General features: G+C 34.0%; 2 protein-coding genes across 2 annotated transcripts; both read left to right on the forward strand.

Moving 5' to 3' along the window:
* The first annotated feature begins 2,056 nt into the window (after positions 1–2,056).
* LOC146911665 (uncharacterized) lies at positions 2,057–9,600 on the forward strand. Its single transcript, XM_085729536.1, has 8 exons — positions 2,057–2,183; positions 2,263–2,427; positions 3,989–4,141; positions 4,282–4,353; positions 4,448–4,901; positions 5,006–5,931; positions 6,299–7,504; positions 7,909–9,600. The coding sequence occupies exons 1-8, from the start codon at positions 2,057–2,059 to the stop codon at positions 9,567–9,569; spliced, it is 4,764 nt and encodes a 1,587-aa protein (XP_085585662.1). The 3' UTR covers positions 9,570–9,600.
* Positions 9,601–20,664: 11,064 nt separating this feature from the next.
* LOC146911666 (extra-large G-like protein, putative (DUF3133)) lies at positions 20,665–24,807 on the forward strand. Its single transcript, XM_085726252.1, has 5 exons — positions 20,665–21,286; positions 21,501–23,718; positions 23,834–23,894; positions 23,987–24,210; positions 24,381–24,807. The coding sequence occupies exons 1-5, from the start codon at positions 21,169–21,171 to the stop codon at positions 24,433–24,435; spliced, it is 2,676 nt and encodes an 891-aa protein (XP_085582378.1). The 5' UTR covers positions 20,665–21,168; the 3' UTR covers positions 24,436–24,807.
* The last annotated feature ends 819 nt before the right edge of the window (positions 24,808–25,626 follow it).

Raw genomic sequence — 25,626 nt, forward strand, 5'->3', positions numbered from 1 at the left:
CAGTACTCCCCAGCCAGAACATACAGCAGTGGCGCATCCAGACACTAACAGCAGCAACAAAACCAGAAAAAACAGACCAATGATGACTGATACCTAACCAAACAATCCATAACAAATAAATAGATATTAAAGTGCTTACACGTTACCAAATTAAATTAATGGAGAATCTAAATCTTCATTCAATAGTCAGAAGTTGGACTACGATAAGTAAGTGCTCCAAAGACTCCAAACAATAAAAACTCAACTCATTTCAAAATTATAATTATGTATTCCTTAATATACATTTTTCCTAATTTTTCCTAATAACATCATGTCTAATGCTATTTGAGGAATCATGCCACCATCTAAAACCAGTATTGTCTAAGCCAAAGGAGACTCCTCCACTGAATCATTGCTTCGAGTAACTAGCCTTTTTGAATCATTGCTTCGAGTAACTAATACAGTATATATCTCAAAGGATTACTTTTATATTTGCGCATTCTTTTGGTCTACTTCACCATGGCACAGAAAATTTTTAGAGTTTATTTAAGTGGAATCATATCAGTGGCTTTCCTGTTGCACAAAGGGGTTCAGATTATTTCCTGGATTACAGCTAGGGTAATTTCTCAATTCAAGATCGCTAGCTTTCACTCGGTGTGATTAAAGAATGTAATTTGTGATTTAACTTAATCAACAATAGCATTATCTGTGTTAGCAATAGTTGTTTGCTTATTTCACGTGTACCCTCATAGCTCCAAGCTCTTAAAAATTTACAACTTTCATCTCTTATGATTTGTTATTATAGAATTATAATACGAATAAAAGACTGAAAACTGAATAAATACCATAGCTGAGTTGTTTTTTTAACAAACAAGTAGATTCTTTAAAAAAAAAAAAAGAAGGATGTAACCAAAGAAAAAGAGTAGATAATGGTGTTTAAATGGAACAGGATGTAACCACTTAGCTATGGTTTTAACCAAAGAAAAAAAGGATTTACAAAAAAATAGGATGTGGTCGCCCAAAAAAATAGAAACCAACTTTTCTTTAATAAAAAAAATTCTCTTTTCATAATAATAAAAGATTTGTAGAATTTTGTTGGTGACTTTATCTGCTCCTATTCTTATGCTTCAGCAAATAGAACAAGCAGCTGAAAACCGATTCTTATGCTTCAACATATAGAACAAGCAGCTGAAAACGAAGGAAAAAGGGTACTTACTTCTGCTTATTTTATAGGTATGAGTGAGGCAGATAGTATTAGTTACAGTACTTATCATAATTTATATTTCATTGATTTCTGCATTTATAATAAGTACTGTCTTGATTTTTTCAGCTTTGGCTTTTAGACTGTGATTTCATATTTCAGACCATGTATCAGTTTACATGAAGGTGCGTATGTGGCTTATAATATTTTTTGACCCCATAGGTTACCCGTAAAATATGATCTCTGCTATCATAGCCATGCTATGCCTTCTGCTCTTCTTAATGGAGGTGGTCTTGCTTTTTTCAAAATACCGTCACATGAAATACTATGAGGGCTTTCCATGGTCTTTTACAAATATGCATGACAATAAGGTCATCAATCTCATGTTACAATTACCGAATAAAAAAGACTATAGTTATTATGCAAATCAACTGATAGTGGAAGTAATAGTTATTATGCAAATCATAGCCTTTAACCTATATATAATTGGATGAAAAAGATAGGTATCAAACTATGGAGTCAATTAACTTATAAGTTATAGTTATATAAGAAAGACATTTGTTATACTAAGTGAATCTTAGCATATAAATTTAACCTACTATTAATTTATATGCTAAGATTCACTTAATAGTCTTTTTGCAATACTATAATGGGCATTTAACCTACCCATATTTGTATAAAAAAGACTACAGTAATACTATAAGGAATTTTGGTGTCAAACTATGGAAGTTCATTATTTTTGAAATTATTATATATCTTAATCAACAATAAAATTGCAATCAACTGATAAGAGAACCTTTAACCTATCTACTTCACTTACATATAACAGCAATTCCTTTTAGGTGTGTTGTTTCAATTCGTGTTCCCATTCGCTTCATGGAGAATAGCAAGAGGCGAAAAATAGTGGAAATATATGATGATTCAGAAATTGTTTCACATCAACCTTCATCTCAAACAAGTATCAACGTCTCTAACAGAAATCCTTTGTCCGACATCACAAATGGTTAGTCAAGCACAAGCACCGCAACACTATTAGTAATTGTTTTACCTATTTTTCCTAAAACATGGATGTTTCTTTGCAGAACTACTGAATACGTGCCGTTCTAATAGCCAGACCAACAAAATCCTTGGAACCAGTGGACATGTTTTAGCAAATGCCACACATGTGTCTCACGACCATTCTGTTGGATCTTTCGATGGCATATGCAGTGAAAACCGCGAGGATTTTGATATACCAGACAATGAAGGTAAACTACCAATGAACACGCTTGGTTTTTATGTTGTTCTATTTAGATTAGAATATAAGCACACGCACCTATTTGACCAAAAGCACACGCACACTATTTCATAATTAAGTGTCGTTTTAAATATAGATATTGTCAGATTACTTTGAAATCATCAAATGCCCCCTGAAAGAAAGTTAAACTTTCTTTAGGTTTTTCTATCACAAATTTCTCTATCTACTACTTATCACCCTATAATATATCATTCATTATTATACTCTATTGTTATAATATCACCATTTAGGTTCTGTACCATCTAAATTATGAAATCCTTTACTTTTGCTTCGTCATTTCTTTATGTTTTGCTTCCCTTTTTATAAGTTGCTTACTATAATAACTAAGGAAACAAGTATCACTCGATGTATGATAAATGCAGCTGCTGATGTTATTTTCATTTTAAAGATAACAAACTGATGGTTTCTATTGAACACTCCTTTAGAATATGGGTTACAATTTATTGTTAACAATAATTAATATGCTGGTTCAACTTATGATGTATAACTCTGAAAAATTTGGTAAGATTTTTTATTATTATTCCCTTTCTAATTTCATATATGTAGTTGCCTTCAAGCATTGGTGTCTCATTTGTTATGTTTGCTTCTGTTTTGTTTCTTTTGGTTTTGTAATGAGTAAGTGGTTTGTGCTTATGAGTATTACTATCTGAAAAATTATGCATTCCTTCTGCTATACATGGAATGTCCTTCACTACTGATCCATTTATATTTTATATACAACTATTGATTTTCATTTCTCTTATGTACGACTCAACAAGATATAGACATAGCAGATGATGTACACTTTTAGATAAAAATATTCCCATCTCCTAACTCAGACCCTAAAATTGAGATGTACTCTTTGTAAACTATAAAATAAACTTCATATTCTTCAAAAAAAATGATGTCTTCTCCCACATCCTACGCATTGTGCAATTTTTCATCAAACTTGGATTCTTAAAAAAAAATATTATGTCTTAGTTGATATACATAGTTATTTTCGCATGCATAAACAAAACTAGCACAACTAAGTATTTGGCATCTATACTGTTTTGCACATTTGTAATGGTTGATGCTATCTTAATTTTGAAATATAATCTATCATTCCAGAATTTAGATTTACATGATGTTTTGGAATCTAACTTCAAGATTTGCTTTGCACTAATTCATAAGGACCTTCGTAGACCTTTTATTTTTCCTCTTTTCTATGTTTATTCTCATTAAAAAAACGCTTTATGTTTATAATGTTGGTATATTTGTTTATGTTTCATTATATAATTATATATTTTTACATTTCAGTGCACTAAATAGCAGCTAGGAAGCCTGAAAACAACATGGTTATATTTCATCATTTATACTTAAGAAAAAAAAACAAATATTGATGAATCGGATTGTGCATACAAGAAGAAAAAAAATGAAGAAACTGAGTCAAGAAACATAGAAAACGATTGCATAAGTTTTATTTAAAGAAAACAATTAAGCTGAAAAGAACATTACGACCCTCTCAAACGTGTTTATTTCTTTTCTTTCAGTTTTTCATTTGGATGATGATGTAAGTGTAAACCACAACCATCTTTTTCAATCCACATACACAATTTTGTCGTCTGTCACATCTGCTAATGAAGAATCAATCCTTGAAAACTGCCTACAAAATCAGGAAGACGAAGATATCCCACCAAATTCAGGTAATGTTGCTTTTTGTCCATGCAATTTTATATTTATACTGTGTTGCTAATATCGTATTGGATGAATATGAATTTCCACCATAAACTTATATTGGTCGAACAATAATTTGTTAACGTATATAGCTGTTGTATTTGAACAGACATCAGTACTGACATTGTACATCAGAATTGTAACGATATGTTGTTGGAGATATTTTCATCTTTTCGATCAGGTACCCTTATTTGTAATTTAAATATAAATACGTTTGCTTTCATCCGAGACATTGTTCCAATACATACAAATGATGATACTCGCGTTATTTTCAGATTATGTTGAAAGTGTAAGTTACGAGGATTTTGGGCAACCAGATTATATATGCAAAGATTGTGGATCACACATGTGGTATGGAGAGAGGACTCGCAAGGAATGCAATCCAGTAGTGCCAGAATTCTCTATGTGTTGCAAGGAAGGGAGGATCAAAATTGCGTACCCACCGTTGCCTGAACCTCTCGCTGATTTGTATTACTCTGACAATAGAAGAAGCAAGTATTTTATGGAAAATATTCGATCTTTTAACAGTATGTTTGCCTTCACATCGATGGGTGGAAAGATTGACAGCTCTATGAATAGTGGGAACGCTCCTCCGACGTTTGTTCTGAATGGCGAAAACTATCATCGGATTGGTAGTTTGCTGCCAATGGAAGGAGATGTACCAAAGTTTGCTCAATTGTACGTATATGACACCGACAATGAAATCAAGAATAGAATGGCAGCTGTGGGGTAAAATGTTTTATACTTTGCTCATTCCGATATTTATTTTTCATTCCACTCTATGGAGTAAAGCTTTCATACCGTAAATATTGATATTTGGCTTTTGTTTGTAGGATGGATGACGACAATGATTCGATGAAATCGTCAATTGTTACTGACCTTAGAGACATTCTTGATGATGTCAATTCCTACGCCAAACAGTATAGAACTGCAAGAGATACTTTGAAGGCGAGAAATGCCCCTACTGTCAAGCTAAGAATATTAGGCAAGAGAAATCGGGATGGTCGGAGGTATAATTTGCCTACAGCTTCAGAGGTTGCAGCTTTGATAGTCGGAGACTTTGATTCTTCTGATTTTGAAAGAGATGTTGTTGTCGAAGAAAGATCTGGTACTTTGAAGAGAATTTCGATTCTTGAGCCATCTTACTTACCGTTGCAATATCCGCTTTTGTTTCCAAGAGGTCAGGATGGTTATCGAAAATATATCAGGTACAATGAAACATCCAAGAAGTCACAGATAAAAAGGCTATATGTCACTCTATTAGAATGGATGGCTTATATGATCCAGCATCGAGAAAGGATTTATTCAACTATTGTTTTTTCAAGGAGGTTGCTCCACCAATTTTTAGTCGACGGGTTCAGTATGATAGAGTATGCCAGATTAAGATATGCAAGAGATCATCAAAAAGAGTTAAGGGCGCATATGTATAAAGGATTAACCGAAGCACTTCTAAGAGGAGAGACAAATCCGGCTACTACTGGAAAAAGAGTTATTCTGCCCGCGACTTTTGTTGGTGGTCCACGGTACATGATCCAAAACTATCAGGATGCAATGGCTATCTGTGGATGGATTGGATATCCCGATCTGTTCATCACGTTTACTTGCAATCATAAATGGCCGGAGGTTGTTGATTTTCTCAAATTGCATAATCTAAAACCAGCAGATAGACCAGATTTGTCTTGCAGAATTTTCAAGTTAAAACTCGATCATCTCATAAAGGAGATCAAGAAGGGCCAAATATTTGGAGAAGTCCGGGCAGGTGAGTAATCTATACACTAAAGTTTTGGTCCCAACTGTAGCATTTTATTTATATATGTTATGTTCCGTTGTAAGGAATTTGAAGTTGCTTTCTATTGCTACTTCATCACTGTATTACAGTACACGATGCAAATTCTAAAATGAATTTCAATTAATTCCATACGGCACATTGGTGAAATAGTATGTCAATCCATGTCGTATATTATGCATCTACCATGTAAATATAATGTGTATTATAGATATTTTATAACCAATATTCAATAGTTATCCACGACTCCCAAATTATATGACATTTGTGCAATACTTTATTTCTTACATTAATTTACCATTAAGTTAACTTATTTAGAGCTTCTCTGTTATGTGTGCAGTTATATATACTATTGAATTTCAAAAACGTGGGCTACCTCATGCACACATACTGGTGTTTTTGAAGCCAAGTTATCGTTGTAAGAAGCCTGAGGATCTTGACAAGATTATATCAGCAGAGATTCCAAACAAAGATACAGATGTGGAGTTATTTAATATAGTGACTACGCTAATGATTCACGGCCCATGTGGTGACCAGAACACAAGTTCACCTTGCATGCTAAAAAATAAATGTACCAAACACTTTCCAAAGAAATTTGTGGACCAAACCGTGATCGATAAAGATGGATATCCAGTTTACAGAAGAAGGGACAATGGAGTTTATGTAAAAAAAGGAGAGTGTTTTGCAGACAACAGGTTTGTTGTGCCGTATAATAGAACACTACTCTTGAAGTACAATGCTCATATCAATGTCGAGTGGTGCAACCAATATCGTTCTATCAAATACCTTTTCAAATATGTGAACAAGGGACATGATCGCGTCACCGCAAACTTTTATAGTGGTGGAGGTGAAAGTGATTTGGATGAGATAAAAATGTATTATGATTGTCGGTATTTGTCCGCGTGTGAAGCTGCCTGGAGAATATTCGCTTTTGACATACATTACAGAGAACCTTCGGTTGAACGGTTAAATTATCATTTAGAAAATGAGCATTCAATTATGTATGAAGAGAACGAGGATATTGAAGAAGTTGTAGAGCGATCGCATAGAAAAACTACAAAGTTTTTGGCCTGGATGAAAGCAAATCAAAAGTATCCAGAAGCAAGAAATATGACGTACAATCAATTCCCGACGAAATTCGTGTGGAAAGCAACGGATCATGAATGGACTCCTAGGCAAGTTGGTTTTTCGATAGGAAGGGTCCATTTTGCTCCACCAGGTTCCGGCGAAAGGTTTTACCTGAGAACTCTCTTAAACTACATCAAAGGTCCGACATCTTTTGATGACATCAAGACGGTCAACAGTGTAAAATACAATACTTTCAAGGAGGCCTGCTACGCTATGGGATTACTCGATGATGACAAGGAGTTTATAGACGCGATAATGGAAGCAAGTCTTTGGGGCACTGGCACTTATTTACGTAGACTCTTTGTAGAATTGATGGTATCTGATCAATTTGCCAGACCAAATGTTGTCTGGAATTCTACATCTGCAAGTTTAATTGATGACATTCTCCACAAACAGAGGCGGGTGCTTCGAGCTCCAGGTTTATTTTATTGCTAATTTATTATTTTTAATTACTTAATAATTATGTTTATCCATTCTTCCTCCTCAAATAATTTTCCATCTCTGACAATACATGCATTTGTCTTTATACGAAAGTAACTACCGTTGTTTACTCAAATTACATGCAGTGATATTGGTAAATCTAATAGTGATTTTGTGTTTCTGCTAAATAATTATTCTAATGACAATTTACATTAATTATGAATGAAGAACTATTTATAACATAAGTGTTTATTGTCTGAAGTTGAAAAAAATAAGCTCTATTCACTGCATTCATACGTATGTTTATTTATAAAAATTACATGAACATGGCTGTTTTTTCCCCGTATATATTTTCGACATACAATTCCTGCTGATTTTTAACAACCTTGATTTCTCTACCAGATTTACGGTTGACTGATGAGCAGTTGGAGGCGTATGCATTGGCCGAGCTAGAAACGTTGTTGCAGAGTTTTGGGAAGAGTTTGTCTGATTTTCCTCCAATGCCAACAGCCGATGCATCGTTGGTCACTGATGTCGGAAATAGATTGATTTATGATGAGATGAATTATAATAAGTCTTTACTAGCTGCTGAACATGCCCAGTTGATGTCGACCATGACTTCGGAGCAACGTAATGTATATGATACAATCATTACAAGAGTCAGGGAAGACAAGCCTGGGTTTTTTTTTCTGTATGGTTATGGTGGTACGGGGAAGACATTTATTTGGAGGGCATTGTCAGCTGCATTGAGGTCTGAGGGTGAGATTGTTTTGGCATGTGCATCCAGTGGGATTGCTGCCTTGCTTATACCCGGTGGAAGAACTGCACATTCAAGATTCGGTCTCCCTTTTATAATCGACGAGACCTCAATGTGTGGAGTTACTCCAAATACACCGTTGGCGTCGCTGGTAATTAAGGCTAAACTTATCATATGGGATGAAGCGCCAATGATGCACAGGCATTGTTTCGAAGCACTGGATAGATCCTTGAGAGATGTTCTAAAGACCGTAGATGAGAGAAATAAGGACATACCGTTTGGTGGTAAGGTTGTTGTCTTAGGTGGAGATTTCAGACAAATATTACCGGTCATGCCCAAAGCTACCAGGCCAGAGATTGTCTACGGTACAGTTAACTCATCTAATTTATGGAGGTACTGTGAAGTCCTTACTCTTACAAAAAATATGAGGGTTTTAAGTGGCGCATCTGAAGCAGACATTGAAGAGAGGAAGTTGTTTTCTGACTGGGTTTTAAGCATTGGGGATGGTACAACTGGGGTAATCAATGATGTCGACATATCCGTTGAAATCCCGTCCGACTTGCTTATTCCAAGTTCAGGTAATCCTATTGCATCTATTGTTGAAAGCACTTACCCAAATTTGTTAGGAAACATTGGTAAATCAGAATATTTTCAAAGTAAAGCAATATTGGCACCAAAGAATACAATTGTTGATCAGGTTAATGATTATGTGTTAGACTTGATTCCTGGTGAGGAGAAAATTTATTTGAGTTATGATACACCTTATCATAAAAACCTAGGCGGTGACGCACTAGACGACATCCACACGCCTGAATTTCTCAACACCATTGTTGCCTCCGGATTGCCAAACCATAGGATTCGATTGAAAGTAGGAGTACCTGTGATGTTATTGAGGACCATAGATCAAAATTTGGGCTTATGTAACGGTACAAGATTGATTATTACAAAGATGGGTAAATTTGTGCTCGAGGCAGAGATAATATCTGGGTCTAATATAGGTGAAAAGGTGTTTATTCCAAGGTTATCGCTAGAACCGTCTGATACTAGAATTCCGTTCAAGTTTAAACGAAGGCAGTTTCCGTTGTCTGTCTCATTTGCAATGACTATTAACAAGAGTCAGGGTCAGTCTTTGAAAAATGTTGGTGTCTATCTACCGACTCCTGTTTTTTCACATGGACAATTGTACGTCGCAGTATCGAGGGTTACTTCGAGGGATGGTTTAAAGATGTTGATCAATGACGAGGACGGTCAAGATACTAATGTGACATCAAATGTGGTCTATAAAGAAGTTTTCCGTAATGTGTAGCACTTGGTTTTGTAGTCATGTTTTTATTGCATTTTGGTACTATTTTTATGTCGACAGACGTTGGATTTTCTTTTTTCAATAAACTATATCATTAAATTTATATGTCATGTTACCGTAACAGGGTTGATGTCGTGTAAATTGTTTAATGTGGTGCATTACAAAGGTTTCTGACGATTTATTTTATGAATTGAATTATACTATTTTTTGGTTCCAAGTAAAATGATCCCTTTCACATTTGCGCTTTAATTTTTCTTTTGTATGACCCGTGCGGAAGCACGGGTCGAAAGTCTAGTAAAGTGAAAATATGAATACATTAATAATTATGGTGATTGATTATTTATGTTCGTTGTACACAATAATTATAATGAATATCCAAATTTGTTACCAGAGAATATGGTGGTTGGTTATTTATGTTCATTGTACACAATATTTTTATCGATGCATTTGTCGTTGTCTTAGTAAAAAAAATGACCCGATTATTTGTGTGTGTGTGTGTGTGTGTGTGTGTGTGTGTATATATATCCCTATTGAATGCATATTCCTGTGTAATGATAAGGATCCTCATCATAACATATTATGATGATTGTACCAAAAAATTATTATACTTCTAGAAAAAATATTATTATGAGAATCTCATATATTAAAGTTTTTCCAAATAAGCATCGACATTTAATTTTGTTACCAAGAAAGCTTTGATACCAAAATATGAAAAGTGGAAGTTTTGAAAAAAATGTAGCACTTAAATAGACCAATAGGGATGCATGTTACTCTGTGAGGCATAGTGCCTTCTCACCAATTGAAGAAAATCCAGCCCCGATGGGAACATCTCCTGAGGAGGTTGGGAGAGGGAAAGATGCATTGGTTCTTCCCATATGGGATTGTGGAAGCCCGTTGTATGACTCGCATGAATTGGTCTCGATTGTTTATACGATCGAGAGGAATATGATGTTGTGGCCGAGTCATGATGGGCTAAAACGGCCAATCATAACCCGGTTCACCAATTCAGAGGAAGAAACTTCAATCCGACATGTTTTGAAATGTTCTTCTGTGGTAACAAGCTCTAGTGAAATTTTCACGACGAACATGCGGCTGAAGAAGTTGACTAGCCAAGGGATCAAGAAGAAGCACAAGAAAATGAAAGGTCGATTTTATAGATTTGTTTGCGGATGAAACATGTTTCAGTCACTTATGTGATTTTGATCTCTGTCTTTGGAATTGTTACTATCCAATAAAGATTTTTTTCAATAAACTATATACAAAAATTAATAATTGATCTCTGTCTTTGAGCCTATTTTTGTTGTGTTTAACATTTTTTCCCTCGTGTAGTTCTGATCCGTTCAGCATAAAAACTTCAAATGCAATGTTTTGCAATCAAACAAACAACTTGAAGAAAAAAAACACGATCGACAGTAAATGAATACTCACCATTAGTCACGCAAAAATAATTGAATCTTTCATTTGATGTGTTGCAAATTGTGCAGTAGAAATCAAAACAAATTTAATTCAGTATTCATGGGATGGAAAAAAGTAAATGTATTCAAATTTTTAATGCATGTTTGTATAGCCCAGTAAAAATAAGAGTTGGACCATAACATAAAACCTTCTCGGCTATGATAAGTGCTTGCTTATCACCTCGGGAAAAAAAAAATTATTGTTGACACATCATATAAGGCTGAAAAACAAACGTCAATGCCCCTGCGGCAGTTAACTGCCGAGGAAAAGAACCGGCGGCAGTTAACTTCCGAGGTCGCATCGACAGTTAACTGCCGAGGAAAAAAGAGAGCTAATGGCAGTTAACTGTCGAGGGGCATTTTGGTCTTTTACTAGTGTGTTTCAGCTTAAACACATGTGTGAACAACAATTTAAAAAAAAAAAATTTGCTTGCTTATGAAAGAAAACAAATGAGAGAAAGACTATTAGTTCAATTGTTATGGACATTACATTATACAAGGTTTAAACACCAAATTATCTACCTTTTTTTTACGAGAATAAATGATATTCATTAATTCAAAATTGATATAGTACATTAATACAATGCAAATCAAAAGTCGCTAAAAACAAAAAAAGATGAATCTACTAACAAACTCACAAGATACATGTCAATCGTTATTTACTTAAAAAGGTGAATATCTAGTCATTAAGTTCTTTCACAAAAAAGCGAATGAGATAATTTCTCCTTCCCTACATTCTCAAAATCCCCATAACGTCAAAAAAAAAAATCCCACAAAATTTCAATTTTATCCATTTTAAATTATAAAATTTGGACCGAATTTGATAGATTGTAGAATTCACACAAACCGTAAATATTTATCAATCTATTGGCAACTCTTTTAACTTCTCTTTTCAATACGATTGAATGAAAGGTTATTGAGTAAGCTAATTTGGACCGAATTTGATAGATTGTAAAATTCACACAAATCGTAAATATTTATTAATCTATTTGCAACCATTCTAACTTCTCTTTTCAATATGATTGAATGAAAGGTTATTGAGTAAGTTAAGTCACATTTTTTTCCCCATATAAAATTAATTATATTTTATAATTGGTGTGTTGATTTTAAAATGATATGTACTCTCTCCATCCCTTTTTACAAGACTAATTTACAAAAATCATGGGTATGTTTTACCAAATTGTCTTTTGTGTATAGATGTATTTAATTTTAACTTTTCATATTTTAAGATACATTAATAATATTAATAAGGGGGGTTTTTTTTTTTTTTGCACACATCAAAGACTTTCTAACATCTTAATACCCCTACTTAGGTCACAAATTTGCGTTACCAAGCTCGGCAAGGGGTATGTTAAAAGAGTAATAAATAAGTACATCTAAAAATTTGGGGTGCAGATCCTCTCCATTTAGGGAGGAAAAAGCAATCTCAATTTCCTTTCATAAAATCACGAGACGTGGCAACTAGAGATATCTATGGCTCACATTTTATTTCTTCAATTTATGACCCTTTCCTTTCTCAAGGCTCAGCAACACGCCCTTTGTCTTCTTCGCCGGCGGTATTAGAACCTTCGCCATCCACCGTTTCATGTTTAAAACTTGAATTTCAATCTCTGTAAATTCTTTTTAGTGTTGCAATCTTTTATTCTTCCCTTTTCTTTTATATTTTAGTCTTTGTCTTCATTGATACATTACTGAGTGGGTTTTTCCCTTACCATCAAATATACAATCTTTCTTTCTTAATATTGTGTAATTGTTGATGGAAAATTTTCACATGTACATAATTGATGCAGTCGCATAACCTTCTGGATAAATTACTCGTAAATCATAACCAATTTAAATTGGCATGAGATGGGAAATAAAGGCCAAAGGATGGCAATACGACTCTGGCGGTGCTACGACGGTCACAGTGCCTAAGAGTTTTGAGATGTTCTGCACCTAAGACTTTCTATGTTTTCCCTATTAAAATAAAGGCTTAATTACACCACAGGTCCTTTAAGTTTGACGTTTGTAACATATAGGTCCTTTAAGTTTGTTTTGTAACAGATAGGTCCTTTAAGTTTGATGTTTGTAACATATAGGTCCTTTAAGTTTGTTTTGTAACAGATAGGTCCTTTAAGTTTGTTTTGTAACAGATAGGTCCTTTAACTCTGTAACAGTGTGCAACTAAGTTCTTCTGTTAACTCACCGTAAAAAAACGCTGACGTGACTGTGAAGTCTGTCAATTTCATCTCCTTTACTACACCCAGTTTTTTTTTGAAGAATCAGGAGAAGATAACCGAAGGAAAGAAGACAACAGTTCTACCACACGAAATCTAATTGTTGGACTTTATAAGTTCTTGTCCAAGATTACCAAGTACATTGCAAAGGCAATAGCTGAGATGATGAAACCGATGATAAATATACTCAACTCTCTATATAAGAAATTGTTATCATCTATCCTGCGTTCTTCCCCTGCAATAATGCTGGTATTACACTTGGAAGCCATTGATTTGACGAATTCAAGCTTTGGTATGAATAAAAATGGAGTCAGGGTTTGAGAATTGGGGAAATGTAAGGGTAAAGGAGACGAAATTGACAGACTTCACAGCCACGTCAGCGTTTTTTTTTACGGTGAGTTAACAGAATGACTTAGTTGCACACTGTTACAAAGTTAAAGGACCTATCTGTTACAAAACAAACTTAAAGGACCTGTATGTTACAAACGTCAAACTTAAAGGACCTATCTGTTACAAAACAAACTTAAAGGACCTATATGTTACAAACGTCAAACTTAAAGGACTTGTGGTGTAATTAAGCCTAAAATAAAATAATTAAAAGGATAAATCATAACCATTGATATATACTTTTCCACGTGTCTTGATTTTATGAAAGGAAATTGAGATTGCCTTTTCCTCCCTAAATGGAGAGGATCTGAACCCAAAAATTTGTAGATGGTCTTATACTTATGGACAATTTTTGTTGTTGTTGTAAATAGTCTTAGTCTTATAACTACAAACAGAGATAGTAATTTGAAACAAAAGGAGCAGTATTTATTTTTCTTTTCCCCTTATCTTAAACATTTGGCTAGTGAATAATTGTAATTTATTTTTCAATACACAGGGGATTGGTCATAAGCTTCTTAATTACATTTGACACCTTCTTCAATTCCTTACACTCCTATCATATTTATCAAAGTCGCGATTGACCAAATTAAAGTCTTAAGACATCTTCCCAACCATCTTTTTTTTATCAGTAACTTCCTAATCATGGCCAATTCTTACTTGGTCACACAAACCTAAATATAAAGGTTTTAAGCACACAAATAAGTGAATAAAATGAAAAGAAAAAGAAATTAAACAAAGTATATTTTTTAAATAAATAAAAAATATATACTTAAATGTATATGTGCCTAAATCATTTTCATTTAAGTTTGTGTCCATGCAAGGGTTGCTCCTATAACCATCTAGAATGGAGTATAGTAGTACTACTATTGAATATTTGATCAACAAACTTAAAAAATACTAATTAATGATAGGATATGACAAATCAATTTTGGAATTGAATTAGTATTTTAGTTTATATGAGCTCAACATCATAAACGATTCACTTATTGAAGAAGTAAGTAACCTCTGAAATGGACACTGCACCATATATTTTAATTTTCATTAAGTAATTGTCAGTGTTTTTGAGGGGAGTTGTCAATGTCAAAGTATTTAGTATTTACATTGTCTACGATCGCAAATAATTATATGCGTGGATTTATATTTTTATTTTAGTCAAACATTTTACGATCGCAGTGTATATAAATTAGCTTTTTAAATCCTTATCTATATAACAATTCAACCAATCTTTTAGGAAAAAACAATTCAGTCAAATAATATTTTGTTGGCATAACAATCAAATACTCCCTCCGTTTCAAAATGAGTGTCGCTTTAGCCAAAAAAATTTGTTTCAAAATGAGTGTCGCTTTACATTTCCAATACAACTTTAATTTTTTTCTTCCAACTTTACCCTCTCCAACTTTTCTCTCACACAATTTTCAATGCAACTTAAATTTTGTCTTTTTCTTATAAAGTAAGGGCAGTTTAGTAAAAGCGTTATATCCAATGATTATTTCATTCTATTTCTTAATCTGTGTGCCAAAGCCTAAAGCGACACTCATTTTGAAACGGAGGGAGTACATTTTTATCAAAAGAACCAATAGGGATGCTAAATGTGTGATGCGCGTAGAACAATTCAGCTTGTTTTTAAGGCAGACTTTTTCTCTTATACCAGCTTCCTTGCAATCAACACCTGGACTAACATGAAAGCAAAAAAAATGATATATGACGGTGTTAAAATAAATATCTTAAAAAATTTTGGGTGTAAATCAAGCAACTCTCCGCACAACTAGAGCGACTAATCGCTCAATTTTGATATGAGCATAATGAATGACAAAATTCTTTCTCATGAGATTTAATATTATTATATTTTTAGGATTGAATATTCAAACTTGATATATCTTGTTAAACTGAAAACGATTCATTATCATATCATCCAAGTGCTTTTGGAGTAGTTAAAAGAAATTACGACATGTTGAAGTTGTTCATACCACTGAGCAGACGAACAACAAAGAGATGACTAAGCAAATTTATCATGATATACACACAGTCGGTCCCTTGAGTTATGTCGTGACAAACCTGGACTATACTCAAGATCATCGATCTTGGTGTGGTGGGAGTTCTTCCAATGTCGTTGCTTATAAAGTTGTTTTAATCTCAATGTCACTGATGACTTGGAGATTTTGAGGCAACATTAGAAGGGAAATGATGACAGTGGGTCATGAGTCTTATATTAACAAGGAAGTGAGAACGCCAACTATCAATTGTTTGATGAACCGTTCGGCTACATGCGAAGAACCTTTCACTGAGGTGGTATCTAAGATCAAGAAAAAGAATTTGCATTATGGTTTTCAAGTTCAAAATACACGCTCTAGAAGTAGGTTACCATATTAATTCGAGGTTTTTCCTTGGGTTACAATTCTTTTCTTGCTCTTTTTCTCTTCCAATTTGTTAGGCCATGTAATTTCTTTTATTTTCATTTTTGTTGGGTATGACTTTCAACCCCTCGGTTTTGTTTTCAGTCTCCCTTCTCATTTTGTTCTTACTTCTTTTGTTTTTATACATTTATGGTGTTGCAGTTGCACTTTAAGTGTGAAGAAGTGGTTTCGAGGTTCGGACTTTAATTCTTGCATATTATTGTTTTTGTAGTTATTAATTGATTTATACTCCTGTGACTTTTTTTCTATCTCTACCTAAAACATACAATGGTTAAATTATTATTTTTTATGAAATTATTTTATTTATTGCTACGATTTTCTTACATCTTTCTTAATAATTTTTCATTATTTTAAAATTTTAAGTTTTTCTTTGATGTAAGCTAGAGATTCATTTATGAAAAAAGAAAAAGAAAAAAAAGGGGAACATACAGCAAACCGAGTAGAAGAAAAATAAAAACTAAAAACAAAGAACTCCTCATATTACATAAGAATTTCATTCCTATATACTCGAATATAGTTAGTCTCTATCACTGCATAGCTTCAAGAGCCAACAATACGCGTGTTAGGAATTGTGGACAATACTTGGGTGCCATTAATGGCACCGTGCCATTAAATCCTGACCATTGATGCACCCAACACACACATCACACACACACACTTGGGGCAATGTGTGACCCTGATCTAATGGCACCAAAGTGCCACCCAGGAATTGGATACAATCGATCCATCAAAACTACATTGAGAATCAATAGTTTTGATATTTTTATTATCTTTCATAGCTAACCCCTCTTACACGTGATCAAGAATAATGACTCATCCACTATCAATTTTAATGAAAATACCAACTTTGTCTCAACATTGTCTTAGAACCAAAATCCATGATTGAATGTCTCTTAAGCGATTATGTGAGTTGTTAATAGATTATATGGCATTAACATTATTTAGTACTACAACTGTGAAATTGTAACTAAAATCGGAGCCATTTTACTATTTTTAGTCTTTCAAAAGCGAATAAGTTAACGAAACCAAATCAAGTCTAATATATTTACTTTCAAATTTAGATATGATACATTACTTCCACATAGAACTTGAAAGAACAAAAGCCAAAATTACAACATGAACAACTCAACATCTTCTTTCTGATAAGTTTCTTGTGAATTCACTTTGCATTTCATTCAACTGAATTTTTATAGCAATCATACTCATCTGAATTTACAAATTTCATTTAGCTTTCATGTTCATCTCCATTTGAATTAATTAGCAATAGGATTCAATTAGCTGAATCGCGATTAATCTAAAGGAAAATGCTAGATATCAAGAATGGATTTTCTTGATGAATTCAAGAATGACATGGCACATAATCACCCTTAGATTTTAATCTTATTTATTAAAGTTTCATAAAAAAAATATATATAACACCCACCATCCCATGATTTTCGGGCAGACTGAAATTTTATTGGCTAACATTAATTTCGAGACAATTTCTTAATAAAATCTTTCTTGATAAATAGCATTGCTCTAATCTAAAATAGTAAGAAAAGGGTTGCAATATGCGAATGCGACCATCGAGTCAAACTCTAACAAAAGTCAAAGATATGTTCTGGAGAATGAATATGATGATAAAGAAAAAGGAAGCTCTGGATGATAGACTGAAAAATGTGGACCATTGTTGTGGGGGTCATGGCTTGGCCCCTCAAGGCCTCAATCATGCACTTTCATTTACATTGTATTGTAACGAATCTCTCTTTCTTCCCTAAATGGATTAAAATGAGGTAATTGAATTATAGTACTGTTTTTTTTTATTTTTTTTTTATAAATGTAAAAAATGCACACAGATATGTAATTATATTTCATTACATAGATATATATTTATAAAGATATTTTAAAAATTAATCTAACTAAAAAAGTGAAATAGCTATAAATATATGATTTTTTTTTAAAACAAACTACACCACTAAAATTAACATCCGACTCGACGAAAATGACACCTTAAAAGCATACTGTAAGGTTTCAAGCTAATATCACTAGATCAATCTAAGTGGACTAGTGATGAATATATGATTGATTGCATCGTATGTGAAAATATTTTTTTACACTAACTATACAAAGTAAATAAATACTATGAAATTGAAACCAACTTACTTCATTTTATGCAGTCTTAAGGCGAATGTGATCGTATTTCAAGCAGAATATTTTGCTTTACTCATTTTTTTTTGTTGAAGATTTTTTAAACTATGTTAATGTGAGTGTGAGTTACCTAAGGATCATGTTAAGAAACCTAAAAAGAGTAACTTTGCATTGAAAAACATAACATTTTAACTTTTAAGAAGTTGAATGCACAACTTTTAATACATAGTATATTTTTATAATAAGTTCCTTAACATGTGTCCTTAATTAGGACACAAGTTAGCATTTAGCTTAGTTAAAATGATGAAAATGAAATCGGTTTTTGACCGTATCAAATTGAAAAAGCAAGAAAACAAGGCGTACCAATACAAGTGAACAATCCAAATTTTGATTTAGAGAAATGATATTTTGACAACCATTTTTTGACAACTTTCTCTCTCATACTCACATGATGTTGTTATCCTCTCTCTTCCTTTTTCTCTCTCCATTGTTTTTGACCAATAAGAAGTGAGAAAAACAAGGTTGTCAACAAAGTTGTCATCAAATGGATGTCAAAATATCAAAGGCTGCTGGGTTGCATGAGGCATATGTCATGAGTGGGACAACATTTTCACTTGTGGAAGGATTCATCATTCACTTAAGATTAAAAAAGTAAGTACTAATTTCATGAGAAGTGACGACTACTTAGAGGAGAACAGAACAGGTCACAAAAATAACTATACCTTCAATTTCAACTTGGCTTATTGTGGTTTTAGTTTCCCTTTCAAATTTCCTAAAACATAAACTTATGCCCATTCCCAATGCACATGTACCAGTGCCATTATGTTCATTAGTTAGCTAGCTAAAAGATAAAAACGAATCCTTCGAACGACGTCGTTTTGTGAGGGAGTGAGTGCTTTTGGATACAATTATTTGATTTGGTTCTTTTCCTCGTTGGCATAGGACCAAGTACGCTACTACAAGTAACTACCTCGGAAAACGGTCCTCTTTTTCTGTTTTTGTAATTTTTTTTATCATTTTTTGTTGTTGTTTACTATGGAATCAAAGTTTAGCCGATTTGATCCTCCCAAACTCATCATACTTAAGAGTTAAGACATACTTACATCGATGATTTGCATCTTTTACAAATGTATTTACAAATCATTCAGAGTGAAGTCCGATAATGAGGCGCTTCAATAAATTGTTGCGCGGTATCGGGTGAATTAAATTCTTATCAATCAAGTATGTGTTTTTTGATGGTTGCCAGAGTTTGAATATGAACTTTTCATATATTATGCATTGTCTGAGCTAAGCGGAGAACTAAGTGTGTGTTTAGTTGTATGTTGAAGATAATTGATTTTAATAAAATTAATTATGTAAAATTAATTTTGGTTAAAAATAATTCTTGTTTTCAAATATATTAAGCCCCTGCCTGGAAAAGTGTCCAAATGGGTAGAAACGCAAAATTGTGTAGAAGCTTGCTTGTAACTTCAAAAAAAAAATCACATAAAAAATGCACGGGGAGATTATAAACACGATACAAACTCCAATCCAAAACACACACTAAGTGAGTTAAACTATACATTTACGCGTGAAAATCAATTTCATAGTAAAAAACAATACTAAGAGCATCCACAATGGTAGTTCCCTAACAAGGACTCTTTAAATGGACCCCACGTGACACATCACTTATTTATAATTTTTAAATAAAAGTATCTATTAAGGACTCAATGACTCCAATGGTAATACACTAATAAGGACTCCAATGAAAAGTACTTAAATATGTCCCACTATCTTTATACTCCCTCCGGTCCTTATTATAAGAAAAAGTTGATTTTTTAGGTTCATTGTGTAAGTGATGTATCTAGTCTATATTTATAACAAGATACATTAATTATTCTTTGAACCAAAAAAATCAATTGTTTCTTATAATAAGGACCGGAGGGAGTATTTGATTGTTATGCCAACAAAATATTATTTGACTGAATTGTTTTTTCCTAAAAGATTGGTTGAATTGTTATATAGATAAGGATTTAAAAAGCTAATGGGACCAAGTAGTACACATTTTATTACTCCTTTATGCAAGTGGGACCAAGTAGTACACATTTTATTACTTTTTTAAACGTGAGACCCGTTAGTTACCCAGGAGAGAGAGGGTCCTTATATAGTTGCCCGTTCCTTAACGGGGACTCATTTTTTCTTCCTCCAATAGAGGGTCCTTAACGGGGAGTGGTCCTTGTTAAATAAGGACCCCCATTGGAGATGCTCTAAGTAAATCCTACCTTTAAGAAGAATAAGATCTGAACCAAATGTTTCAGAATGAATTCTACACTTTCAAAATCAAATCTTTTTTATTTTTTGTCAAACGGCTTGATGGTTAGAAGATACACTAAATCGATATTCCAAATTTAATAGTTTTGACCAGTGTTTTCGTTTTCATTTTAATTTTAATTTTTTGTCAATCTCTCTCAAAACCAACAGTACACACATATTCTTATGCATTAGAATTAAATTGAGAGTTGAATTGAATTAATTAATCTCCTCACCAAACTCTAAGATTGAGAGAGGAAAATTTGTTCCCTCACTGATTCTTAAATCTTAATAACCCAACCCACTCCATACTAGTATCTTTATTTGTATTTTTGGTTTCTGTTATGTGGTGTTTGGATTCTGAGAATAAAAATAATTAATGGTAAGAAAGAAGCTGAAGCATCTGCAGCAAAAGTAAAAGGAAAAAAGAAGAACTTCTCTTTCTCTTTTCAGTTTTCTCTCTCTCTCTCTCTCTCTCTCTCTCTCTCTCTCACCGTTTTTGTGTTTGTTTTTCCACTTTGTTGAAAATCTAAACAAGTAAAGCGTTGCTTAACTTAACATCACCTTCGACACTTCTCTTTCTAACGTTGTTGTTGTCTTCTCCAAGAAAACCAAACATTCACTTTTGACCACAAAACAAAACAAAACAAGACAATAACTGAAACCACACTGTTTTTTTCTTTCTCATGTGCTTATCCTTCTTCAAGGTTTCTAAATGATGACTGATTCTTCTAAGTTGCGTTTGGTTCGTTGCCCCAAATGTGAAAATCTTCTTCCTGAGCTCGCTGATTACTCTGTTTATCAATGTGGTGGCTGTGGTGCTGTTCTTCGAGGTAAATAAATAATTGAATTTCCTTTTATACCATTCATTCATTGTTAGCATTATGTATTTAATAATCACTTTCATTCAAGTTTTTTTATTTGCTTATTAATTGTAGAAATTAGAAAGTGTTTTACTTGTGCTGAAAAACGACAACTTGGTGAAAGAAAAGGGTGGTGTTTTTAGTTTCTGATTATGGAGTTGTCTTTTTCTTTTAAATTTTGCAGCAAAACACAAAGGTTATGTGAGTGGTAGTTTATCAGATGAGGGAAAAGTTGTTGGAGAAGGTTCTGGAAAATTAGAGAAAGGGTTAGTTGATTCTAGTGATACTTCAAATGTTGAATCCAAAAGTGGTCCCTCTAGGTGTGATAATGAAAGGGATGCGGATAAAACAAACCAGATAATTCCGAATCAATCTGATGAGAAAGGGGTTTTCGAAAATGATGTTGATGTCAACAGAAACAACGATGATGAAGTGAATAAAGCAATTGAAAGACAGCAGGAGGAACCAAAGTCTCAAATTGATCAAGAAAATGGGTCTAAATTCTCTGGTAGAGTTTCTAATTTGAAAAATGGTGAGAAAACCAATATGGAGGGTTTTCGGAGAAAGCAACGAGCTGATATGGAAAGTGTGAGATTTCCTAGTTCTAATTATCCCGATGAAGGACCTTCAAATGGTTATTCTGGTTTTTCTAATAGTTGTAAGGAATTATGGAGGAACGATAAAGAAAGCGATGGTGCAAATAGGGTTCAGCACCTTGAGCAAGATCGAGCCGAGCTTCTAAGGAAACTGGATGAGTTAAAACACCAGCTCAGTAAGTCTTCCGAAGTGGTCAACAATCCGAAAGAAAAGTTTCTTCCTGATGAAAGGATGATTCCTCCCGATCCTCATCCTTTTGGTGGCCCGGATCCCTGGTTTCCTAATGGACCGTCGGGATTAAACAGGACTTCAAGGCAATTTTATGGACCTGATAAACATATGGCAGGTCCACCTCATGTCAATTTTCATGATCCGTATCCTTATATTGGCGGTCATGAAACGGCTGTGCCCAATTTTCATCCTTCAATGCAAAATCCAAATCAATATGGGGATCCTTTTGCATCCCAAATGTTGAGGAGAGGTCCACATCAGTTCTCACAGCAACCATTGCATCCGTACTTTCCCGGACGGTATGTTGATCCTAATCCAGATTCATATGAATTGTATGCGCATAATAATAATGCAATGCGTCACCTGCCTTCTTGCTCTTGTTTCCATTGCTATGACAACAAACGAAGAGGCTCAGTGCCGATGCCTCCTCCTTCATTCCCAAATGATCCTTCTATGTTATATCATCATGAGATCCCAGGGGCATATGGTTCACATGTTCATAATTCTAAAGCTTCTATTCCTCCAGCCCGTCTTCGTGAAAATCAATTACATACAAGATGGCCTAGTGACTTCAACTCTGAGATGGGTGGTTTTACTCGAAACCGTCCTCGGAAGGTAATGCTCGCTAGTAGTAGCAGGCGTTGCCATCCTGTAGCTGGTGGGTCACCTTTCATCACATGCAATAATTGCTTCGAGTTACTGCAACTTCCTAAAAAGGCACTTGTTCTTGCGAGAAATCATCAGCAGAAAGTGCGATGTGGAGCCTGTTCTTCAGAAATCAGTGTTTCACTGATCAATAAGAAGCTGGTTATATCTCATTCAGAAATGAAGGGAGCTCCCTCAAGGGTTGATGATAGCTCTAATGAGGTTCTGAGTAGCCGTGTATCACATACCCGTGGTCTTGCGAACAGGAACGGTGCCAACTTCTCATCTGATGATTATTCTGGTTATGATTTTCTCTCGGTAGATAAAGAACCACTTTCAGCGGTTGCTTTGAATTCTAACAAGTCACAGGAGATGCAGAGTTTTCATTCTTCATCTCCTTGTACCTCGGAAGATGAAAATAGTTCAGAAGCGATGATTGCTCCAAGGGAGGCCTTGAAGTCCATTCATCGGCCAACGACAGATTCTCTATCTCCTCCTTCGGGGTCGTCACCTCTACAAGAGTATGTTGATCACTCTAATAGTAATCGCGCTGTAAATCGGTTTGGAAAAGGTAACCGAAGTAGTCGGTCAGAGCAAGAGAAGGCAAAATTGGAAAAGATTGCATCGCGTCAAAATTCTTTGAAAGAAACAGCGGTTGCAACAGAGATGGATGTCCATGATTATTCTAACACTGGAGTCTCCCAGGATTCCAGAGACGCTGGCCGAGAACACGATCATCCTAGATCTAATAAAGGGGGTGAGTCATTCTTTGCAAACATAATCAAGAAAAGCTTCCGAGATTTCTCTCGATCTAATCAAAATGATGATCGTGGCAAGATTAATGTTACTGTGAACGGGAAGCCATTGTCAGACCGTGTGGTTAAGAAGGCTGAAAAACTTGCTGGACCAATCCAGCCTGGATATTATTGGTTAGTATGCTTTACAGAATGTTGTTTCTTGATGCCTTATATCACAATTTTGCAAGAAATTATAGTTTCATGTTGATTGCTTATACAGTCTGCTAACATATTTTCCTTTGTACAGGTATGATTTTCGGGCAGGATTCTGGGGTGTCATTGGCGGGCCTTGTCTTGGAATAATTCCTGTAAGCCTTACTATTCTAGCTCATTCTATTGGTTGTATTACTTATAGACGCAGTTTAATGATATTAACAAAATGAGGCAATTTATCCTGCAGCCATTTATAGAGGAGTTCAATCATTGCTTGCCAGAGAAATGTTCTGGTGGGAATACTGGTGTATTTGTAAATGGTAGGGAACTTCACCAAAAAGATTTAGATTTGCTTTCTGGAAGAGGACTTCCCCCTGACAGAGATAGATCTTACATAATTGAAATTTCTGGGAGAGTCCTGGATGAAGACACGGGAGAAGAGCTGGACTGCCTTGGCAAACTTGCACCAACGTTAGTACCGAGTTTTTGTTGATTTCATTCCTATTCTCTAATAATCGTCTGCCTCTGTTGTTTTAATGCACTTAATTACTTGAAAACAGTTGAGACATTAATTTTTTTGAATCTTTAAGAACATTCAGTTGGTATAATTTCTAAGTCTGGCTTTCGTGATAATTTTACAGAGTGGAGAAAGTGAAGCATGGATTCGGTATGAAACCACCTCGAGCAGCTCAATAATCAAAATGTAGAGACAAATATTCTTTTACAGGTTTGAGAAGGTCAATGTTGTTCCATCTTTCTGAAGATTTGGAAACATTATCTAGTTTCTGATCATAGCTTAATCTTGAATTTAGATGACATATGTAATGTGTAAATTTTTAATTTTTATGTGTTTAAAAAAACCGCATTAGAAGTTTTGTGCTTGATATCAAGTAGTTTTAGGAAAATTTAAGTGGTATTGATGAAAGTCATGCATCCAGTCTAGAATTTGATTTGTAAAAATTAGCAATTTATTCCTTAATCAGCTTGTAGTATTTGTGCATTTGCAAGTGAATTTGGGAAATAGATCTTAACATGATATATGGAACAAGATTACCGTTGATTATTCTATGTGGTTTGCAAGCAAATTAGACATACACAAAAAAATGTGTAAATTTTTCAGTTCTGTATCATACTTACTGCTCCCTCCGTCCCTTAATGTAACCCCCCTTTGTATTTTTCACATTTCTTAAGAAAAGTTGTCAGTGTAATTAATGTGTCTGTTTTGTGTATTAATATTATCAAATTGTCCTTTGTTTGTATGTGTATTAAATTTGACTATTCATATTTGAAGACAAGTTAGTAGTATTAATTAGGGGTATGTTTAGGAAAAAAGTAATAAATGCATCTAGTAATTTGAAAAGAGAAATGATATTTTGACAACCACTTTTTGACAATTTTTGGACAACTTCCTTTCTCATACTCACATGATGTTGTTATCCTCTCTCTTCTTTTTTCTCTCTCCATTGTTTTTGACCAATAAGAAGTGAGAAAAACAAGGTTGTCAACAAAGTTGTCATCAAATGGATGTCAAAATATCATTACTCAATTTGAAAAGGGGGTTACATTTAGGGACAAAGATAAAATCAAATGGGTGGTTACATTAAGGGACGGAGGGAGTGTTAAGGAGGTAGAATAGATCTTGTGCCACTCTGAGATCTTGCATTATCAACTTGCTCCGTAGTTTTGTAAATGATTGTTGATTTCTAAAAATATTTGATCTACTAAGAGTAGTGTTGTGTGTTATCCAACATGTATCCGTAGAGGTCATAGGTTTGATCCTCACCTCAGTGGCCTTGCAGATTTGATCCTACAAAAAAATAAAATAAGGAAGAGTTATGTTAGCAACACAATTACACAACCTCTTTATACACATTATACATTTTCCAA

Source organism: Medicago sativa, chromosome 7 (assembly GCF_051527215.1).
Source record: "Medicago sativa cultivar Bolivia chromosome 7, Bolivia_mono, whole genome shotgun sequence".
Lineage (NCBI taxonomy): Eukaryota > Viridiplantae > Streptophyta > Magnoliopsida > Fabales > Fabaceae > Medicago > Medicago sativa.

Bases quoted from the DNA above. Each gene is read 5' to 3' on its own strand.
- LOC146911665 (XM_085729536.1), top strand. From the start codon at position 2,057: ATGGAGAATAGCAAGAGGCGAAAAATAGTGGAAATATATGATGATTCA. The intron at 2,428-3,988 runs GTAAACTACCAA...CTTTTCTTTCAG, and splicing joins TGATATACCAGACAATGAAG to TTTTTCATTTGGATGATGAT. The intron at 7,505-7,908 runs GTTTATTTTATT...TTTCTCTACCAG, and splicing joins GCGGGTGCTTCGAGCTCCAG to ATTTACGGTTGACTGATGAG.
- LOC146911666 (XM_085726252.1), top strand. From the start codon at position 21,169: ATGATGACTGATTCTTCTAAGTTGCGTTTGGTTCGTTGCCCCAAATGT. The intron at 21,287-21,500 runs GTAAATAAATAA...TAAATTTTGCAG, and splicing joins CTGTGGTGCTGTTCTTCGAG to CAAAACACAAAGGTTATGTG. The intron at 24,211-24,380 runs GTTAGTACCGAG...ATAATTTTACAG, and splicing joins CTTGGCAAACTTGCACCAAC to AGTGGAGAAAGTGAAGCATG.